The 22,818-nt window shown below is 33.3% G+C and overlaps 1 protein-coding gene across 2 annotated transcripts in view; it reads right to left on the bottom strand.

The window, feature by feature from the left end:
• LOC145284433 (uncharacterized) overlaps positions 1 to 22,818 on the bottom strand; it is a 314,222-nt gene that overhangs the window by 98,395 nt on the left and 193,009 nt on the right. For both annotated transcript variants that reach the window (XM_080133243.1, XM_080133242.1), the window contains one exon: positions 7,708 to 7,743. In XM_080133243.1, coding sequence (XP_079989369.1) covers positions 7,708 to 7,743 — 36 coding nt within the window. The remainder of the gene's footprint in view (positions 1 to 7,707; positions 7,744 to 22,818) is intronic.

The raw sequence follows: 22,818 nt of genomic DNA, 5'->3' as shown, positions 1-22,818 counted from the left end.
GAGGAAATCATATAGGCAGAAAATTAGTCTCGTCTGACGGTGACAGTTAAATCGCACAGTATCACGCGACATTTTGGTATTTAATGTGACTTTTTTATGTTAATTGTTGTGAAATCCGTAAAATAAATGGTTTGGGCTGAGCAACGATGTTTTTTTTTTTGAATCACGTTAAAATGACGTCAGCAAATGATGTTTTGTTTCTAAGGCCACATCCAACACTAAGCACAAAATTTGACTACGTAAAATTAATGTAGCATTTTATTATGCAACAGAATGTTTTCTCTGATACGTAATATCCCACATATGTGATAAGTTGTAAGTGTGTTTATTTTTTGTTTCGACCTTGCATCGATGATAGAAAGCCCATTTTTGCGTTATGGTCTGGTGAATAGACTTATTATCAAATGCGTAGTTATTTTTGCTTTGTAAACAGTTGTCGAATGACTGACAAAAACCAATTCTGCAGACACATTTTTCACTTTTCGGGTGATTGTTTAACAGTCCATGCAGAGGACGATCAAATTAGAGAGAAAATTTTCAGTCTTTTTTTTTTTTAAACAAATGTTTTTTTCGAATAAAATGACTAAACCTATGTTTAAATTATTGAAACCCGCTCTGCTTCTTACACCCAACAATATATATATACGTTTTATGGAAATCGAAACAAGACATGAAGCCACTTGATGTAAAATGCTCTGTTTGAAACACTGCCGAGCGAAAAGTTTAGTCACTATTTAATATACACAGAGGTTCCATATATGTGTAGACATTATGATTGGTCAAGATTGCCATGCGAGATAAAGTCCACTTTATTAAACAATATGGTATCTTCCTGGTGTGATTTAATATTTATCTAAAACTCAATTATTAGGTTTCTGATAATATGTAATACAAATTCCTTTCATAAATCGCTTTTCATCTTTAGCCAATGGTTGCTCGGGTCTGCTCCGGGGAATAGGACGAGTGCAGAAGTTATTCAAACTAATTCGTTAGAATTTGTGACAAGGTTCAATTATCATGCCTAAAAAGCTATTTTCCTTCTTTATTTGTGGACATTTTCAGGCTATTTTTTTCTTCAAACGCACCAATAAAGCCATGTTCAACTCGTAATTTATGGTTCTTTGTTTTTTCAAGATAACCGAGGAATAAAATACTTTGCGCATCTCAGAATATAGACTTAAAAAAAAAATAACTTATGTTTGCGAATTTGGTTTTCACTTGCCGTTGTCCACAGCTGACAATCGATTTTTCTGTGAAGTTGTTGATCTACGTTTCATCCATTATCATATAGTTACGCATAAACTCCCTTTTGTGGCGTTGAAATTATTGCAGACATTGCTCTGAATTATCGACGCGTTGTTGATTTTGATTGATTGTAAACGAATGTGGCAGAAATTTTGAATACAGCTTCCTCATAACAAATGTTCGCGAAAGATGATGAATACGCTACTATTCAAGATCGTAGGTTAGGTAGTTTTGTTTTACGGCATATCAACCTTTTTCGGATTATTTAATGCCGAATCCAGTTATTTTAGAAATAGTATTCATGTTGCATCTACTTATTTTGTAGAATTTTTTTTTATTCCCCAAGCTTTTTGTATCTTCAATCGTTAGTTTGTAGTGTTTGGTTTGATTGTTTTATGGTGGATTTTATCAGTTTTTGTTCCCTGCCCTGCAGAACATGAGTTTTTCTATAGGAGAGGGAAAAGGGTTAGAGTATTAATGTTTGGTACATTTGAAGTTTGGAAACCAGTCAGGAAGTGAGGAAATTAGAAAGAGAAAGGGAAAATGGAAAAAAAAGGAAGGGGGGGGAAAGGTGGGTTGTTGTTTTTTGCAGAACGTAATTAAGTTTTGCAAAAGGAAGTCGAAAACGAAAAGAATGTTAGGTGCATTTCGTTTCAGGAAGTCAATATCTTCAGACAGCCTGATCTGGTAGCACCAGTCAGGATCTTAAACTCACCAGCTACGTAACCTTACTTCTATTTACAGTGGACCAAAGGAAGTTGGTGGACTATTGTTTTTATCTTTACAAGGACAACTGCCAAATTTGGATGACGTTAACGTTCAGTATCACTTGTGCTTCTACGATGAATCAATTTATTTGCTTAAACAGTATTTTTCAAATCAGAAACCAATGATTTTCAATGCATGAAATTGACATTTTTCTATTGTTTTCGAAAATAATTGTAAAAGTAGCTTCATTTAAATAACGGTATTTTTAATCTAATAAGCTAGTTCGACTCAGATTTAAACAGATGTCATTTAAAGATTAGTACTTATAAAATTATATAGATTTTTATCAATGATACTATCTGTAACCTTGGTACTTAATGAAGATGTTACATACATACACGCATATATATATATATATATATATATATATATATATATATCGATTCTTTTAATAAAATACTTATGAGTTGAAATGCTACAAGTTGTTATCAATTTTTAAATGTTCTCTTTACCTTAAACTCTCTCTGGTTAGAGGGATGACTTCACAAAGCGCTAACATCATATAGTGTTGACAAGGGCAAATAAAAAGCAAGCGTGCAAATAAACAAGCAATCAATATTTACATGGGTCTTCCATATGCAATCTCTTTTCCTCCTTCCTTTTGTTTATTTTTAAATGTAGATATTTTGTGACGTGATCTAATATATATATATATATATATATATATATATATATATATATATATATATATATATATAAAATAAAAAGGAACAAACCGTATTATGTGTTCATCAACGTTTCGTCTTTATTTCGAGACTTCCTCTGGATGAAATAAAGACGAAACGTTGATGAACACATAATACGGTTTGTTCCTTTTTATTTTCTCTATTTTGTCGAAATACTATTTCCTTTATTTTCATCACACATATATATATATATATATATATATATATATATATATATATATATGCAACGAATGATAAGAGAATTGTGAGGAGATGAATTGTGGAAATCGTTAAAATTAAAAACTGCGTGTTCTCACTCTTTGTCCTTAAAAATTAAAAAAAAAAAGACAAAATAAAGATGACCATATATGTTAGTACTTAATCCATACAGGTTGGTGTTCAATGTTGGGTCAATTTATGACAAAGAATGAAAACAATTACTTGGTACCTCTTGACTAGCTCAGTATCATACAGCGAGGGTAAATAAGTCGATACAATGAGGGACGCTCTCCCCTATATCTTGCTGTAGTAGCCAATAAAACGGGTCATCTTCAATTATGACCGATTACTTCGTCTGTACAATCTGTACTTATTTATTATATAAGGCTTCCTCTCTGCGTCACGTGACTAAACGGCCAATCAAACGATCGGATTGAAAAATGGTCGATTTCACTGATTTCGATGACAAAAAAGTATTGAATGTGTGGAACATTCTTTGGTCACTATTCAATCTCAGGTACTGTCTTGTCTCCCTGCTAGTTTTTTTTTTTTAAATTTTTTTTTAATTCAATTTTCACCCCAAACAAGGCACAGTGCCACTTTGAAGCAGGGGGCTACTATTAGGGAATTAATTAGCGGGGTCATTATGAAGGGAGATGAGTAGAAAGATGTTTGTTAACATTACACTTGAACTTCTGCATATCATTGCAGTTGGGAAAGCAGAATCCCGGAAGGGAGTTCCAAAGACCCGCAGTTCTGGGGAAGAAACTATTTGAGTAAAAGGCTTTCTTGCACCTAGGGATCTCTACTGTAAAGGGATGAGACTTAGTAGCTTGTCGGGTTTGTCGGGGGTAGTTACGTCGGGGAGGTACAAGTGTTTGCAGTTCGTCAGTGCATTCACCATTAAAGTATTTGTAGAACAGGCAGAGGGATGCAACATCTCGTCGATGGGACAGAGGTTGAAGCCTATATGACAGTTCAGGACCTATCAGGTTGGCGACTCTTTTTTGAACCCTGTCCAGGAGCGAGAGACAAGCAGCAGATGCACCAGCCCAGATGTGACAACAGTACTCCATACATGGGCGAATGGTTGCCTTATAGAGGTATAGGATACTGGCAGGCGTAAGTAGTTTTTTAGCGCGGTAGAGGGAGCCAACCTTCCTTGCAGCAGCCTTGGCAATGCTCTCAATGTATCTATTCCAGTTCATATTCCCTGTAAACGTTAGGCCGAGGAGTTTAAAAGAAGTACTTTCAGGCAATGTGTTCTTGGCCATTGCTATTGGTGGTAGAGAAGGTTTCTTGTAGTTATTGAAGGAAACAAGCTTAGTCTTAGCAGCATTGAATGTGACCAACCATTTTTGTCCCCATTCCACTACGGATTGGAGGTCGTCCTCTAGTGTTTCTGCCATTTCCTTGGATATGTGTTCATTTGTTTTCCCCTCATATCTATTATAGAGAGTGGTGTCATCGGCAAATATACTCATCTCCGAAACAATATTATCATTAAAACAGATTGACATTATGTCTGTTGCATTTTATATATAATCGAACGTGGGAATATTTTACCTTAAGTTTGACACATCTGGGCTGTTGTTTTCTTTACCACATGTTTCTTACTCATAGACAGAGTCCAACATAAGTCTCAAATCTAATAGGTATAGCACGATCGGTCAATGTCGCATCACTTTGTCTATTTTACAAGTAATTTAATGGCATGAGCTCTGATGAACTCATAACACTTGTGCCCCCTCGACGTAAATATTCCCGACTGACGCAACAAACAGCAAACTCCAATCTTATTTATTGCTTATTTATTGTCGCTGCCCGTACATGGCGGAAGGCGTTCCACTCTAATCTTTTCTTCTCTTGGACTGCTAGACTATGGAATTCCCTCCCTGTTTCCTGCTTCTCTGACTGTACTAACGTGCAGAAATTTAAATGTAACATGAACAGGCATTTTACTGCCCACCTTCACACAGTCCTGTGGTAGATACGATCCTATATAGTAGCCCCTTACGTTCCAAATGCCAATATACCTTTTTGGTGATGATAATGACCTAAAAAAAAGTCGTGTAGAATTCCGGTTCTATATAGAAACCATTATATTTTATGCTTGTTTTCAAGACAAGATACGCAACACTTAAACTTTGACTAATTCTAATCGCTTGAAGCCGAAAAGTTTAAAAGCCATTCAGTTCTTCGCTCCTCAATGTTAAAATGTGTTAAAAGCAGTAGATCTTATAACTCAGTCATGTGTCATTACAGCAAGCTGACCTGATGACCCGTGGTGTCATTTAGAAGCCCCCCCCCCAAAAAAAAAAATTATGGTGTGTTACTTCTCATCCCTATTCCTTTGGGGATCAGGGATATATCCGATAGTGCCAGAAAAGGCCATTTCTGCCCCAAAAACTTTCTGCTATGCCCGAATGAAAAAAGGTTCTTAACTGGTTACGGACGCTTTAATTCGAACAAGAACTGATTTTTATCTCGACATTTACACACGCCCGTCATCTGACCCGAAGTAGACAGTAAACTTGTGTGGGCCAGGAGATGGTGTGAGAAATTGGTGACGAAACGGTTAAAGATTACTGGGAAGAGACCACTCGGACTACACGCATACACACATATGCTTGTATACATGTACCTATTTACTTTGCCTCCCCACGAGGACAGTGTTAGACACCAGGGTTGTTTTTTAATGTGGAGAAAAAAGGAACAAAAAACAGACAGAGATATATCTCATATAGTGTATATGTTTATATATTTGTATATACAGGATCATTATAAAATTTGTGTGTGTGGGGGGGTTTGGTTGTTTTACGGCATATCATCCCTTTTTAGGTTATTTAATGCTGAATCAAGTGATTTAGACGAAATTTTTTGTGTTTTTGTTCAAGTCAGTTTCAACAGGTACTACAGAGTGGACCTGGGAGCAATGGCATTTAAAGTGTGGCTCCACACTCCCCAAAGCCGCAAGCTAGGGCCTCAACATTGGAAATAGTTTAAGATCATATCCAGGACCATAAACTTTGTAACATTGGTGCTAGGCGTAAGAGGTGATAATATAAACTATATTTAGTTTTCTTCAGCCACATGCAAAGAGAGTCATCTATATTATACTAGCATGGGTGCCCGGCGTTGCTCGGGTATTTGGAGGTGTATGTTGAGCAAAAAAAAAAGCGGTCAATCTTTTAACTTTGACCCCTATTATGACCCCTTAAAATTTATTATTTTGGGCTCAAATCAAGTTATTAAGTTATATCCATGTCAGAGGAACCTATATATAAAATTTCAAGTGTTTAGACCGAAAATTGTCGGAGGAGTTTGGTAGAGTTCTCAAAGGTAAAATCGTTGAACTTTGACCATTTAATCGCCAAATTTCTGGCCAAAAACCAATGACATAGATTTTCCCAAATCTCAGTACCCTGCATATCAAATTTTGAGTCTGTAGACGTAAAATTGACAGAGTTATTGCGTAGGGAAATGTACACAGACAGACACACAGATGCACAGACAGACAGATACACAGACACGTTCACTTTTATAGATATATAGATATCTCACTTCTGTATTTAAATGTATGTATGCATGTATATCTGCCTAAAACTTTTGACAGAGGATTTTCACTTTTGAAGTCGACCCTTCAGACGACGAATATCGAAAAATTGGCTAAAAACATTAAATTCTTCACCCTCAACTAGGCACTTTTCTGCAAGGATGGGTCGCTTTTTTCGCCGATATTTTCGAAAGTCATCCCCCACTTTTCGTTTAAACCTACGTCACTTCCGGTTTGGCAATGGGCGCGTATCTTTTTTCATGTTCTTTTCCTCCTTTGCGGTACACCTTCGCGCTTGCCTGCCTACTACCACATTTATTTTTTGCTCAACACACAAATCCAAACACCCGGGAAACGCCTGGTACGCAGGCTAGTATGTTATATAGAGAACTGCCAGACGATGTCAAGTAACTGGAACAATTATTATTATTATTATTATTATTATTATTATTATTATGATTGTTATTTATGTTTTTAAAATAGAATGTTTCGAAAATATGTATTGATATGAAAAATGTATTTTTACACATAAAATATCTATGGGAGAAACAACGGTAAGCAACTGATTAATCCCTTTAAAAACTAACAAATTCATTTTCAAATGAAATACCATTTGAATTTTTTATTCATAGTTTTAAAGGTTGTCATGCAACTTCTAAGACTATGTCATTCAATACATACGAAAACAATATCCTAAAAGATTATTTCAACAACTTTACTAATAAACATGATCACAATGACTTTCTGCTCATTATTGAAACAATCTTTGACTATTTCTGTTGAAGCGTAACTCAAAATTGTTTTGTATGGTTTTCAAATTTATGTCTACTAATAATTTTTGTTCCTTTTGAAGATAACAGACATTACTGTGAAAATCTATGGATTAAAATTTTTTTTATATTTTATTCCTTCCTTAAACATTTGATAATTATAATAAACTTGATAAAATGGCATCTCGTGATGAGGCTACGAATTGCGAGATCTTCAGTGTTGAGCAGTCCCTTAATTCTACTACAAGGTCAACACTATACACAATTTATGCCCACCGAATATATTGATCTACAGAGAAATTCTATACGATAGAGTAATCCAACAACCAACCAGTCAATTTCAAACTAATAAACTTTTAATCGGTCATTGCATTTTTAATTACTTTATGTTACACAGAAAGTATCTTTTTCCATATATCGTATTTATAGGATGTGTTATCTAAGAATATCGATTATAATTTTTTAAATAATAATGTTTACTTACGACCAAAGAGTCGAACTGCCTGTGACGTCGGGAAATCTGCAAAAACGACAAAAGAAAAAAAGATTAGTGGTAATCAAAATATAAGGGCGTGCATTTTAACGACTGAGGCGGTTGGAGACATGGTTTTGAACGCCAGCTGATCATGATATATATATATATATATATATATATATATATATATATATATATATATATATATATATGAGCGAGATAAGATACTGATAGAATTCAGATGAAAATCCTGATAGATATTACTTGAAGTAATACTTTCAAGGTGATCCTAGCCGAAAAGGAAAAGCTCAATATTTAAGAATTGAGCAATATATAAGTTTCGTGGTTTAATTTTAAATTCTGAAAAAAAAAAAAAACAACAACAACATATAGAGGCATATATTCGATTTAAGAATTTATTGCTTGACAAAGGAATATATAGAAATTTCTTCATATAATTTTCTCCATATAATTATCCACAACCACCCAAAAACTATTTTCAATAACTGTGCTGAAAAGCAAAATAGCGTCCATTCGCAGCTGAACATTTTGCTAACTGCATTTCATTTCCTCTGATGATATGAGCCATTGTTGAAAATCCATGAATTAAGGAAATTAAAACAACCCTTTCTATATATTCTTTTGTCAAGCAATAAATTCTTAAATCGAATATATGCCTCTATATGTTGTTTTTTCAGAATTTAAAATTAAACCACGAAACTTATATATATGGTAATTAATAAAAACTGAAGAAAGTGTTCAATACTGTTGTAGAGCAAATATGCGTTTTATTTTTTATTACCGTATCTTTCTGTTAAGTTACATTATTGTTTCAGCTACTAATTTTCGATATATATATATATATAACTACTTCATTTACTCACATAAAATTAATATACGAAAGTATAGATTTATGCGTAAACTTTAAGTATTTACTTCAAAAGTGCTCAATACGTAGGTAGAGCTAGTTAGTAATTTATAAAATATATATGGCGATTAAGCTACACTGAATATTCTGCGTTTCATCCACTATAGGATTCGTCAGGCTTATGCGCGAATTCTGTGGTTGTTTCTTGTTTTTATATATGTTGAGGATTTTTAGTTAGCCAATTAGCTTTCTAGTATCCACCGCGCCCCTTCCTATCAGCCAATGGGCATGCATTTTATCGAACAAAGGATCTGTTTTAGAACTATGTTAGTGGTTTAAGGTAGACGTTTTCCTTTTTATATATATATATATAAATATACATATGTGTACACACATACATGCACATATACATACATATATATACATACATATATGTGTGATCGTTTATGTATATTCATGTTTATTTAATTAATTTATTTGTTTGTTTTCTATTGTATTCTATATAAAAAAGGAAAACGTCTACCTTAAACCACTAACATAGTTATAAAACAGATCCTTTGTTCGATAAAATGCATGCCCATTGGCTGATAGGAAGGGGCGCGGTGGATACTAGAAAGCTGGTTGGCTAACTAAAAATCCTCAACATATATAAAAACAAGAAACAACCACAGAATTCGCGCATAAGCCTGACGAATCCTATAGTGGATGAAACGCAGAATATTCAGTGTAGCTTAATCGCCATATATATTTTATAAATTACTATATATATATATATATATATATATATATATATATATATATATATATTAATTTTCGATTACTTTTTGATTGTATTTGAAAGATTATAGGAAAAAAAAATGCACTATTAGAAAGATCGTGTTAAAATTTTTCTGGCAAGATAAATATGTTTCTGGAATTATTTCCAAGTAAATTATAAAGTTAAAGTCTTGTGATAATCAATTAATAAAATAAATGCACTTAACCTGTTGCAACGATGTTTGTTTATCATGTCAAATAAAACATGGTGGTGAAATTACAAAAATGTAATGGAGCACATAAAAACATCTACATGATAGATCTGAAAATGATGTCGAGTGGTTCGAGGAAGGGAGTCAAAACCGATTTTTTTTTCAGCGCCGTTTCCATAGTTGTTGCTGTCACGAGCGCTTTCGATTCATCCACGAATCATCATCAGGTGTTGAAGTAAAAAGTGCATGGAACTTTTATTAATATTTTTAATTTTGATACAAAAAGATTATACGGAAAACCGAAATATTAATACAAGAATCATGAAGCAAAATGTCTCCGTTGCATTTAATAAGACTTGCTTGAATGAAACAATGCTGCCTAAATATACCAATTTCAAAGATATATATATATATATATATATATATATATATATATAGTTTGAAGTTGCTATTTTTCAAAAGTAGGGTAACCAATGAAATATAACGAAGTTAATACAAGAGTTCTCAATATTGTAGTAGGGCAAGTTACATTTTCAATTGCTCATGACTGTGCAGCAACAAATTACTGCTTATGTAAAGAAAAATTGAATATATATATATATTTTATTTATTTATTTCATATATCTACATATGTTATAATGAAAGGTGTTATTTTATGCATCAATTTCCAGTATTTATTTTACCAGTGCTCAACAAGTGAATGAGTTTGCATCGACACCTGTCCTTCCTCTTCATCTCCATCCTACTACTCATTGACAAAGAATTTCCTGGAGACTTTAGTGTTTTCTCAATTTTAAGTGAAAGGAAATTTAGTGCTATTTATATTTTTGACAGCACGTTTCTTGTTTATGGCCGCCATTCCTTGCAACGCGAGTGCGAGGGGCGGCAGAGGAGGAATTATGGCGGGAAATGCTTGATGAAAGAATCTTGACTGAAACCCAATTCCAAGGTGAAGAAAATGGCGTCAATTTTCTCTTGTTACCATAGAAACATTAGCCCATTTGAGATGCAAAAATCAACGGACCACGACGAATAACCCTGCGCCATAGGAAAGCGGTCAGTCAGTGCAGACACGATTTTATTTTTATGAACAAAAACGGAATCTATTGAGAAAGAGGGATGCAAAAATCAGATTTAATTCAACAAAAATCAAGAATGACGAGACTTACGAGCTATGTTTGCCATAAAAATGACAAGTGGAAATTTAAAAGAGTTTCGCATGCAGATTTTAAGTGCAATCCATCTCTTTAATATATATATATATATATATATATATATATATATATATATATATATATATATATACATATATATAAGGATTGTATAGTTGTTGTTTCCTAGATTTAAATTCTATAAAATACCGGTGTTTATCAAAAATCTGGCAGTGACAAGCAAACCCTAATTATAGTGTATTTATTTATTTATACAAACATCATTGCCCACATATTTGCATACATGTATCTGTTGTAGGCCATAGTGTTATATATATATATATATATATATATATATATATATATACATATATATATATATATATGTATATATATGCATATATACGTATGCATATATATATGTATATATATGTATATACAAATATATATGTATATATGTATATATATATATATAAATATATATAATATACACACATACACATATACACACACACACACACACACACACACACACATATATATATATATATATATATATATACATATATATATATATATATGAATGAATAAAAATAAAATTAAAATACCAGCGATGGTTGACGCTATGTTGTTTTGAAAAAAAAAAAACAAATGAATTTATAAAATGATCAACGTTTCGTCCCTATTGCAGATGGCATCTTCAGGATATTAAAAGGAAAAATGCAGAAGAAGAAAACGATCATAGACCATACGTAAGTGAAAAGGAATCAGTGTTAGAATTCATACCCATATCGGGAAGGAAACTATAAATGTGTATGTATTATACACACACATTTATAGTTTCCTTCCCGTTATGAGTTGGATTCTAACACTGTTTCCTTTTCACTTACGTATGGTCTTCTTCTGCATTTTTCCTTTTAATATCCTGACGATGTCCCATGCAATAAGGACGAAACGTTGATCACATTTTATAAATTCTGTTGGTTTGTTCTTATGCTATGTCAATTTCGTGTGACAAAACATTGCCAAATTTCGGTCAACTGATTTATTTATTATTAATGATTTGGTTAAGAATTTTTTCAGAAAATTTAAACTTTTGACTTTTCTAAATTCAACTTTCGGATACGCCTCTCGTTTTGATAATAATAAAATAACAGATCAGATAAATAGTTTTTGAGTCATGAACGTTTTCATTCAATAACATCAGTAATACTTAATGCATATGTTACACCTAGACAATTTGCGAATAACTAATTCTGTTGATTTTTCATGTGATTTAATGTCAAATAATGTTACGCAGTAAATCACCATATGATAAAACATAAAAAGGCATGAATACTGAGCTTTATTTTGTTTTGAACATTGATTCACACGAGAAGTCATTTGAACTACATAAAATATATTTTATATTTACGATTTTATACTAGCCTACCCGTGTATCAGCGTTGTTCGGGAAATCAGATTAAGTGACGATATTTCAATGTTAAATCCCAACCAGAATTAGACGGTTTGAGAGAGAATTATCTAGGAAATATCAAATTCACAACCTTTCCCCAATCGCATGTATATCCTGGGAGTGGAGACGACGATATCATGCTTTTGCAGTTCTTGGCGGGGGGGGGGGTATCGACGTCATCCTACATATAGTGTCTGGTATTCTCAAACGGTCACCCATCTGGTACTGACCAAGTTCAATATTACTCAACTTAAGTGATCTAACAAGAATTGATGTGTCAACATGATTATGTTGTATGTGTGTTTCTCTGTGCTTGTGTGCGTTTACTATGCATGTGTATGCGTGTTGAGTTTGTTAGCATTTGATCTTCATAATGTACGTCCTAAGAGATGTAAAATGTGATCTTTATGCATTTATAGATATTTCACTTGATTTTCTTTCACTTTTCAAAATGTTCAGAATTTTTCAGCAAACAAACATTTCCATACGTACATTGTGCAATCAAAGGATTGTTGTATTTGTTTGATATATTTCTTTATATTTCTGGACGATATAAATTTATATATAATACTATATCTAATATATGTTACTCACTATACCCGTATGCGTGTGTGTGTCTGTCCGTGTGTCCGTGTGTATGAATCCACTGTTTCAAACGCATGGTCACAGAGCAGCACGAGACGGGTGAAATAATTGCATATTTTGTGGTCCGTTCTTTCCTGGGTTCTTAGCCGATAAAATAGTTGATAATCAGTCAAATGTGAAATAAAAGCAGGAATTAGGCAGGCGTAAGTCGACTTAAACTGTTCTTGTATGCATACGCAATATATATATATATATATATATATATATATATATATATATATATATATAATGATATTTTTAAAAACTTTTGAGATCACTACTCTATATGAGGTACAATATAATAATCAATATAGAATCGGCGTTATAATAATAAATGCGAAATCGGCATAAATTAAAATATATTAAAGCGTACTTTATGACCAGACAACGCCGGATACCCTGCTATTATAATATATAATGGTATATAAATAACACGACCCGGAGAAATACCCAACCTTAAATTAAAAAAATTAATTAGTTAAAAGTAATAAAAAGAAAAGCAAAATTCAAAAGTTTTGTTTTTAAATAAAAATAAATTTCTCAGCATCCTCATTTAGTTTAATTTAGCAAACAAAAATATAAATAAAGACAAAATTGTAGCATATTTTAATATCTAATGAAATTTGATCTGTGCCTTATATGCATTATATATATATTTTTATTTTTTAAAGTTTTAACTTAATATGAAATAAACTGTTCACCACACACACACACGCACACACACACACACGCACGCGCGCGAACGCACAGATATACATATATATATATATATATATATATATATATATAATCCATAAATGTTTACACCTACATGGTTAAAAATGAAATGAATGTTTACTGTGCACAATAATGAATAAATCTGTTTATTAGGTGTATTTTATTTACTTATATAAACATTATTTAGATACATCTGTGCAGACACATACATACATACATACATACATACATAAAAAAATGCATCCTTCAGTCTTGACAGACAATGGATACCAACTGTAAAGGTGCCTGCGCTTGAAATTTTTGTGGCAAGAGTTGCTCAGTCACCAACCACACCTCTCCTGCGTCGACATTGTCAAATACCAGTGGCAAAGGAGGTTCAGGACGACTGGGAACAAATGCCGAGATAAGCGGAAAGCACATACAGCACCTAGAATTCCCAAATGGTCGGTCACCGATCTGGTACTAACCAGGCTCAACGTTGCTTAACTTCGGTGATCTGACGAGAACTGGTTTGTCAACGCAATTATGACGTTCATATTGTACAAATTACATACATACATACACATACATACACATACATACATACATGATGATGATTGCAACGTCTTGTCAGACGAGTGCCACTCCCTCAGACATTTAAAATCCATGAGCCCAAATGCCTGAGGGAGTATCTATACAAAGATGATGTTACAGAGTCTTAGCTTTGTACGACAGTTAAGTCTCTCTCTCGGTTCAGAATGTTGAGATCCAGCAACAAGCAAGAGTAAGATAGCCAGCAACAAATTAAACTGCAGACCAGCTTAATGCAGGTACTAGCCTCCCGCTTTATGGTTTTTTTAAATCAGAGATTTGCTTCTCCTAGAAAGGTTGCCTTCATCACGGCTTACGGGAGCCCTCTCTACCCCAATACACATATACACACACACAAATATACACGGTGCTAGTTGGCCGTTGACCCAGAAAAAGAGTTCATTCGCCCTTTGGAAGGTCTTGTTTTTAATCCTCCAGGGAGACTAGCCGCCCTCATCACCAAACAAGTCTGGTGGGGGAACCAGTTTAGTCGCCGGTGATCCGACCATGAGGCAAGTAGTACTGGGTTACATGGTACCAGTAGCATATGACATGACCTGACACATACATACATACATACATACATACATATATACATACATACATGCATACATACATACATATAATCACAACAGGGACGGTCGTTTTGATTTGATGTATATAAGATGTATTTGCGATTTATTCTCTAAAATGATTTATGGAATTAAATAATATTTCTTTCTTGAACTAAACATAAAATAGATTCATATATGCTTATTATGTGAGGCTTTAAATTGCCTTTATCCTTTCTACTTTCACACACACACACACATATATACACACACACATATATATATATATATGCATTTAAACATGGTCTAAAGTTCGATTCCTAGAAACAGTCAAGCTGCGCTGATGAGAGGTAGTTACCTTGAAACACGCGTGTACGTAGATTACTGTTTAATATATATATATATATATATATATATATATATATATATATATATATATATATATATATTCAGTGGATGAGTATATTTTAAAAACAATATATATACCGCTCCCCATGTGGGGATACCAAATTGGTTAAAGGTAAAATTATTCCCAGCTCGCATTTAGGTAAAAATGCTCTTTCGTAAATAATTGAATTCATTCAAAACGTATCGCAAAACCAAAAATAAATAATATATATGTATAAAGTAAGATATATATGTGCATATATTTCTATGTATAAGGTCCACTTCTCTAATAATTAACCGATCATTATGAAATTTGCAACACAATACGAAGCGTTATCGTGGGTAATGTGAGTTATGTTAGTTTTATATAATAAAGCGTGAGAAAACAGCAAATTTGCAGAATTTTGTAACAATATAACAATAGTTATTGACACTCTAAAACAATTATATTCAGGCATCAATTAATAAATATTCTATAAAGTTCAGTTTCTTTAACGTATTTGCAAAACTTTATAGGAGTAATATGTACACACACCTCTATGTAAGAATTCAAAGATTTCAGATTTGCATTAAATTTGGTCCGTATTCATTAGACACCAATTGAATTTGAATTCCTTCTTAAACTAAAACATTAAATTCTAGACATTTTCTAGTGTGAAAATCAGTTAATGGGGGTTGATCAAATGTACAAATGTTTATATTTGTACTGTACAGAAATATCCAGAAATGGTTGGCAATATGTTAACCACATGTTTATATGTAAACTATAGGACTCTGGCGACAGAGAACACGAACTGGTAAAAACACACTTCTCACCCTCTATCTCCCTCTCTCTCTCTCTCTCTCTCTTTCTTTCTTTCTTTCTTTCTCTCTCTCTCTCTCTCTCTCTCTCTATATATATATATATATATACTTTACGTATAATGTGTGTGTATACTGTATAGTTATTCATTCGACGAACATTCTATGAAGTCGTTTTTGATATTAATCTATTTCACTGATATGAAGTTTGATGACCGACATATTTTTTAAATCATATTGGAGTTAAAAAAAAAGAATTCTGGGGAATTTGGAGAGATTTTTTCGTTAAGCTTTTTAAAAAACAAAACAAAAGCAAAAACATTAAACCAGGAGAACAATAGCTCTACATACACGGTGTTGCTCGTGAGTCTTTTCACTGTCATTTTCTTTTTAACCATACCATGCTTCTTGTAAACTAGCTTTTTTGAATAAGGAATTAAAAATATAATTTATTATTACGGTATTGTTTGGAAATGCAATCCACGAGTCGCCTATTTAAATAACACGCATAAATAAATTTTCAGTTCATGTGCAAATTAAACGCCCCACAGTTTTTTTTTGAAAAGGAGAGTTAGGACTATTTGCATAATGTTCAGAGTTATAATATGGTGTCTTTTAAATAAACAAAGGGTACGTATACACAAACGTTCTACTTTATATATATATATATATATATATATATATATATATATATATACTAGCATGGGTGCCCGGCGTTGCCCGGTTGTTTGGAGGTGTATGCTGAGCAAAAAAAAAAAAAACAACAACAAAAAACAAAAAGAAAACAGTCAATTTTTCTTAACTTTGACCCCTATTATTACCCCTTAACATTTATTGTTTTGGGCTCAACTCAAGTTATTAAGTTATATCCATGTCCAAGAAACCTATATCTAAAATTTCAAGTGTTAAGACGCCAAATTATCGAAGGAGTTTGGTAGAGTTCTCAAAGGTGAAATCGTTGAACTTTGACCACTTAATCGCCAAATTTCTGTCCGAAAACCGATCACATAGATTTTCCCAAATCTCAGTACTCTGTATATCAAATTTTGAATCTGTAGCCAATAAATTGACAGAGTTATTGCGTAGGGAAATGTACACAGACAGCCACACAGACACGTTCACCTGGATATATATATATATATATATATATTTATGGTATCCCAATAAAAGGTATACACTCTTTAAAACATCTCAATTTGTTACATGAACACGCTATACCACGTCCCCAAGAAGTGTTTAGGAATAAAAATGGTACTTCCAGCAAAATGGAGCACTTTCTCAATATCATCATTACGTTTTCTTTGTTTTTTTTTTACATGGAAGTCACCACTTATCAAGGCCTGGAGGCCACTCGGGGATAAGGGTTTTTTCGTGTATAGTAATCAATGGGACAATATCGTAGTAATCGTTAGTATTGGAGATCTGATAAAGTGTCTTACTTAAGGGGGCGTTTTATCAGGAATTTGTTTATGTTGGACTTGAAGACATCCAAGTTTTAGTCAGGTAGGAAACAGGCAAACGAAAGAGAGTTTCACAGACGTGCACTTCTAAGAAAGAAGCTTTGTTCATGGAATCTTCGTTTTGATTTAGCCACAGATAAAGAGTGGAGGAAATTACTGACAGTTGTTTCAGCTAGACGGGTGTTTTTCGTGAAAGATTGGCGAAGGAGACTAGAGATTTGAGCTCAGACGAGCACTTACTATGGAAATAACGATAAAACTATGACAGGCTCGCAACGTCCTTTCTGTGGGAGAGAGGTTACAGGGAAAAGAAAAGGACATCCCCCACTAGGCTACGTAAAAGCATATCTTGATAGTCACCTGCGAAAATGATAGTTTGAACGAAGAGGAAGTATTGAGTACTGTCCACGCTCACCGGATTTGGGAGCGATGTGGGGGTCATGTTAAACACAGGGTTCACACCACAAAACGAACTACAATGAATGAGTTAAAAGCAGCGATTGAAAGAAGATATGCCAATATACCAATTGAACTGATTAGGAAAGTTTTTGATCCAATCAGTGAGCGTTGTACGCTGTTCATGGACCACAATAGCCAATAATTTAAACACTTTCTGTAAGGTTGAAATGAACGTTATTTTACATTCAGATCAACATATCTCGGATGAAACAAAAAATTTATTATCAAAATAAGCACCACCAGAATCAACACTTTTGCCAACACAAACGAAAAGTATTTATGTCAGTAATGTAAAAACCTTGCGTTCTGGTGGCGATGAAGTCGCCGAAGGCGTTTTTGATATAACTTAGGTTGTTGAAGCATTTCTCACGCAGAAAGTTGTGGAGATGCTTTAAAAGTGGTAGTCCGAAGGTGAGAGGGCTGGTGAGAGGTCTGGCAGATGAGGCAGAGTTTCGTCCAATTCGTTCAACTTCTGCAGGGTCGGTTTAGCAACGTACGGTCGGGCATTATCGTGGAGGAGAATAAGCCTTTTGTGTTGGCTAATGTTGGATGTTATCGAAGTTTCTGGTGTAGTTTATCCATTCGTTGACAGTACATTTATCGCAATCTTTTTGCTTACATGAAAAAAACTAATGGATGAGAACGGTCGAAAGGTATACAGTCAGCATAACCTTCTTTCGGTGCAACTGTAGCTTCAGGAAGTGTAGTGGAGTATCGTCGGCGTCTAACCACTGAGCTGAGCGTCGCTGGTTGTCGTAAAGAACTCACTTTTCATCGCAAATCACAACCCGGTTGAGAAACGGGTCGTTCTTGTTGCGTAAAAGAAAGGAGGATTAACTCTTTATAATGGCTTTTCTTTTGGTTCTCGTTCAATTCGTAAGGTACCCATTTATCAAGATTTTTTTTTGTTTTCCAATCTCTCTGAAGTAATTGGAAATCATCGTATAGGTTACGTCGAACTCAGAAGACAGTTTTGAACAGTTATACACGGATTGGCTTCGACCAAGGTTCTTAATCATTGTCAACAATCGATGGCCGACAGCCACGCTAATCATTTTCAAGACTCGTCGCCGCCACGAAATTTCTTAAACCACCATTGTGTTTTGTGTTCAGTAGTTGTTCCTAAGCCAAACGCTTCGCTGATATCGCGGGCTGTTTCAGCAGCTTTTCGGCCTAGCTTGTATTGAAATAAGGTAAGTGTGCGAATTGACTTTTTTCCATCTTGCATTCAACGTTCTGAAAAGAAAACATTTTAAAACAATTGTAATTTAAACGATTAGATAGATCGAAAAACGCTATTGTACTGATATATAAAGTAAAGGTATTATAACAAAAACTTATTTGAAAATACCCCATTTGAAATCCAAAATTAAAAATTCCGCAAGAACTTTCTCTCTCTTACTATGTATATAAAGTAAACGTAAGATTAATATATATATATATATATATATATATATATATATATATATATATATATATATATATATATATAGATATATATATATAATTCCCCCCACTCTTTATCTGTGCCTAAACCTAAACGTAGATTCCATGAACAAAGCTTCTTTCTTAGAACTGCACGCCTGTGGAATTGTCTTCCGTTTTCCTGCTTTCCGGCTGACTACAATATGGTTGTGTTCAAGTCTAAAGTAAATAAGTTCTTGATGAGCCGTTCCATATAAGTTATTAAATTTACCAAATTTTCATTACTAATGATTACTATATTGACCAACTTCTACTGTACACTCTTTAACCCTTATCCTTGAGTGGCCTCTGGGCCTTGATAATGTGGTGATGCCTTTGTAAAAAAAAAAAAAATGTATATATATACCTAACGACATTCTCACAGTCCATCTCTCTCTCTCATATATATATATATATATATATATATATATATATATATATATATATATATATATGAGAGAGAGAGAGAGAGAGGAGAGAGAGAGAGAGTGAGAGAGATAGTGCGAATGTCGTTAGGTACCGATTATACAAAAATCTAAGATGCTTTTTATTCATAAACAGAAAAAAAAAAATTGTTTTGATTAAAATAGAAATCCGAAGGCACTATCGAAACAGAACACACGATGTGGTCAATCTGATACGTTTCTAACTGAGCAATTGAGGCATATGTTGAATCATGTATAATCATTTATATTTTAGGTACATTCTCTTGGCTTATTTTTGACAGCCAGTAAGACACACATACGTTCGACATCTATATAGATATATATTGATAGATGTGACTACTGGTTTTTTATTATTATTTATATAGTGCTTGACGCCTTATCAAACACACGCACACATATGTAATCTTAAAGTATTATGCTATTTTTAATATTCTATAGCTACGGTTTTGCACGCTCTTCAAATAGGGTAATGCAAAATTTGGTTCTAACTTTTCATACGCACATGCATTAATTCGGACAAATCTTGAATATGTGCATATTATGTTATATAAGATTTGAAATTTGGCATATCATTAATAACGTAATTTTTTAAAAATTGTAACCACACACACACACACACACACACACACACACACACACACACACATATATATATATTCAATGCCTCTGCTCAGTCTCGAAAGACGAAGGGTACTCTAGGGGGAGGCTGCTCGTGTAATTGGTGCAAGCATTACACAATCGCCAACCAAACCTCTCCTGGTTTGAGTCAAGTAGCAAGAAGTCCAGAACGACTGGAAACAACGCCGAGATAAGCGGAGAGCACATACAGCACCTATACGGCATAATCATTGGATCACCGAAGTTGAGCAACGTTGAACCTGATCAGTACTAAATGGGTGACAATTTGGGACTTATAGGTGATATATATATATATATATAATATATATATTTATTTATTTATTTATTTATTAAATAATGCTGGCTATCAATAATCGATGGTTGTTGTTCGATCCCGGGCTTGGAATGTGTGCTGGTCTAGCAACATTGAAGAGCTTTGATACAGCGAAACAGTTCATCTGGGAATTTCATCATATATATATATATATATATATATATATATATATATATATATATATATATATATAAATGCATAATGAAACTAAAATTGAATAAATTACAATATTTACAGATTCACCAAACGTTTAAAACATGTACGATAATTTGTCCATTTTTTTTTTGTAGATCTTCGATGTCGATAAGAAGTTAACGAAATCAAAAGCTAATATTGTTCAAAATTTACAGTTAAATGGAGGTGGTGGTTGTGGTGGTGGTTGTGGTGAAAATGCGCGAGATAGTATTAAAAAAAGTGAGAAAACGCGAAAAGTATGTGGTTCGAGTAGTGGTGTTTGTCGACAAAATAAATATCGGCAAGATCGGAGTAGCTTCTGGCAAAAACATCAAGCGGTGATAAGTGGAACGGTCGGAGTGTAAAACTGTTTAAAAGTTTTGCGATACTCTCTTCAGTACGAAGAAGACGTTTTTTTTTGCCGATTGAAAGTTGGTCAATATTGAAAATAAAAATAACGTTTTTTTTAGTACAGCATAAAAAAAACAAAAAAAAAAAACAAAAAAAACGACATCAACACAAACTTAAAACTGAATACATTTAAACAAATATACACTGACAAACGCTGACTTGAATATACTCGCAAGCACTCTCACATATTGTGCGCTTACAAATAATTATATATATGCATATATATGTATATATGCATACACTCACATATATATTTCTGTTTTATGTATGAATGATGAATGAGCACTTAACACTCCAAATCGTGGGGGCACTGTATTATTTCATGCGGCGTGTTTTGAGCAAGAACAGCATGGCGGCGCTTACCTATCTCCAAGCGTAAGTGCACATACAGAACTTGGTATTGCTCAATATCGCTTAACTTCGGTAATTTAACGGAAGCCGGATTGTCAATGTCATGCCGTATTTAGCATATATATATATATATATATATATATATATATATATATATATATATATATATATATATATATATATACTAGCAAAAGTGCCCGTCGTTAGATGGGTTCAAAAACAGCCTACAGAAAATGGACTTTGATTTATGAAAGTATGATAAGTTATGAAAAGGAAGGGTTGTAAATTTGGGGTGAATTGGGGAGGGGGGTATCAAAACCAAAGCAAAATATGATGAAAGTAAAAATAAAATAGATAAGCCCCATAATTTATTATATCATACCTGTTCACACTAAAACACTTATCACAATATTCTGTCGATCTATATTAAAAAACCTTGTTAAACTTTGTGACATATTTCCATTCTATGGAGGTCAGGTGCGAACGAACACCCCATAATTTTATTATACCATATTATTTACAAACTGAAACATAATTATCAAAGTATACTTACGCAGATAGATATGAAAAGTCTTTATGAAAGTTTGTGCCTATTTCAATTCTATGGAGGCCAGGCGTGAACGCAGACCCCACAATTTTATTATACCATCCCTATTTAAGTTAAAATACTTATCAAAGTTTTCTTATGTACATCTATTTCAAAAACACTTGTAAACGTTTTTTTTTACTTTTAAAATTTTTGATTTCCATACTTTGTGGACCAGGCGTGAACGCAGACCCCACAATTTTAATGAACCACCGTTTTGACAAATCAAACATATCCATTCCTGTGTCTCGATACATCTTCTATCATTATATGTAATCAGTTTTTTTAAAATAGTCAACCATATAGACCACACACCCACACACATACACACACACATTCAGCTTTATATTATATATATATATATATATATATATATATATATATATATATATATACACTGATATTATGATATCATATATTATGTAATATTTATGTTGTAGACGCGACTTCGAGAGTGTTCAGTACTTCGTAGAGTAAAGACGCATCGTAAAAATACACTCAACATTATGATGAGTGAGTTAGAGTGAACTCGGTAATCAAAATGCGAAATTCAACATTCTACAATTTTATACATAAAGCTATCAATGTTTATTGTCTTTATTTTGCATTCACACTTATGTCTTTCCATGAGAAATTTCTTAATGTTTTAACCCTATAAACGATTAAAACCCACTAGCATACGATCTGACCAATTCGCCATATTATATATAAAAAGGTATACCCG

This window comes from Euprymna scolopes, chromosome 9, assembly GCF_053919585.1.
Source record: "Euprymna scolopes isolate OS-2025 chromosome 9, ASM5391958v1, whole genome shotgun sequence".
In the NCBI taxonomy this organism is placed as follows: domain Eukaryota; kingdom Metazoa; phylum Mollusca; class Cephalopoda; order Sepiida; family Sepiolidae; genus Euprymna; species Euprymna scolopes.
Note: the sequence above shows the minus strand (reverse complement) of the source record. Positions and strands in the feature narration are given on the sequence as shown.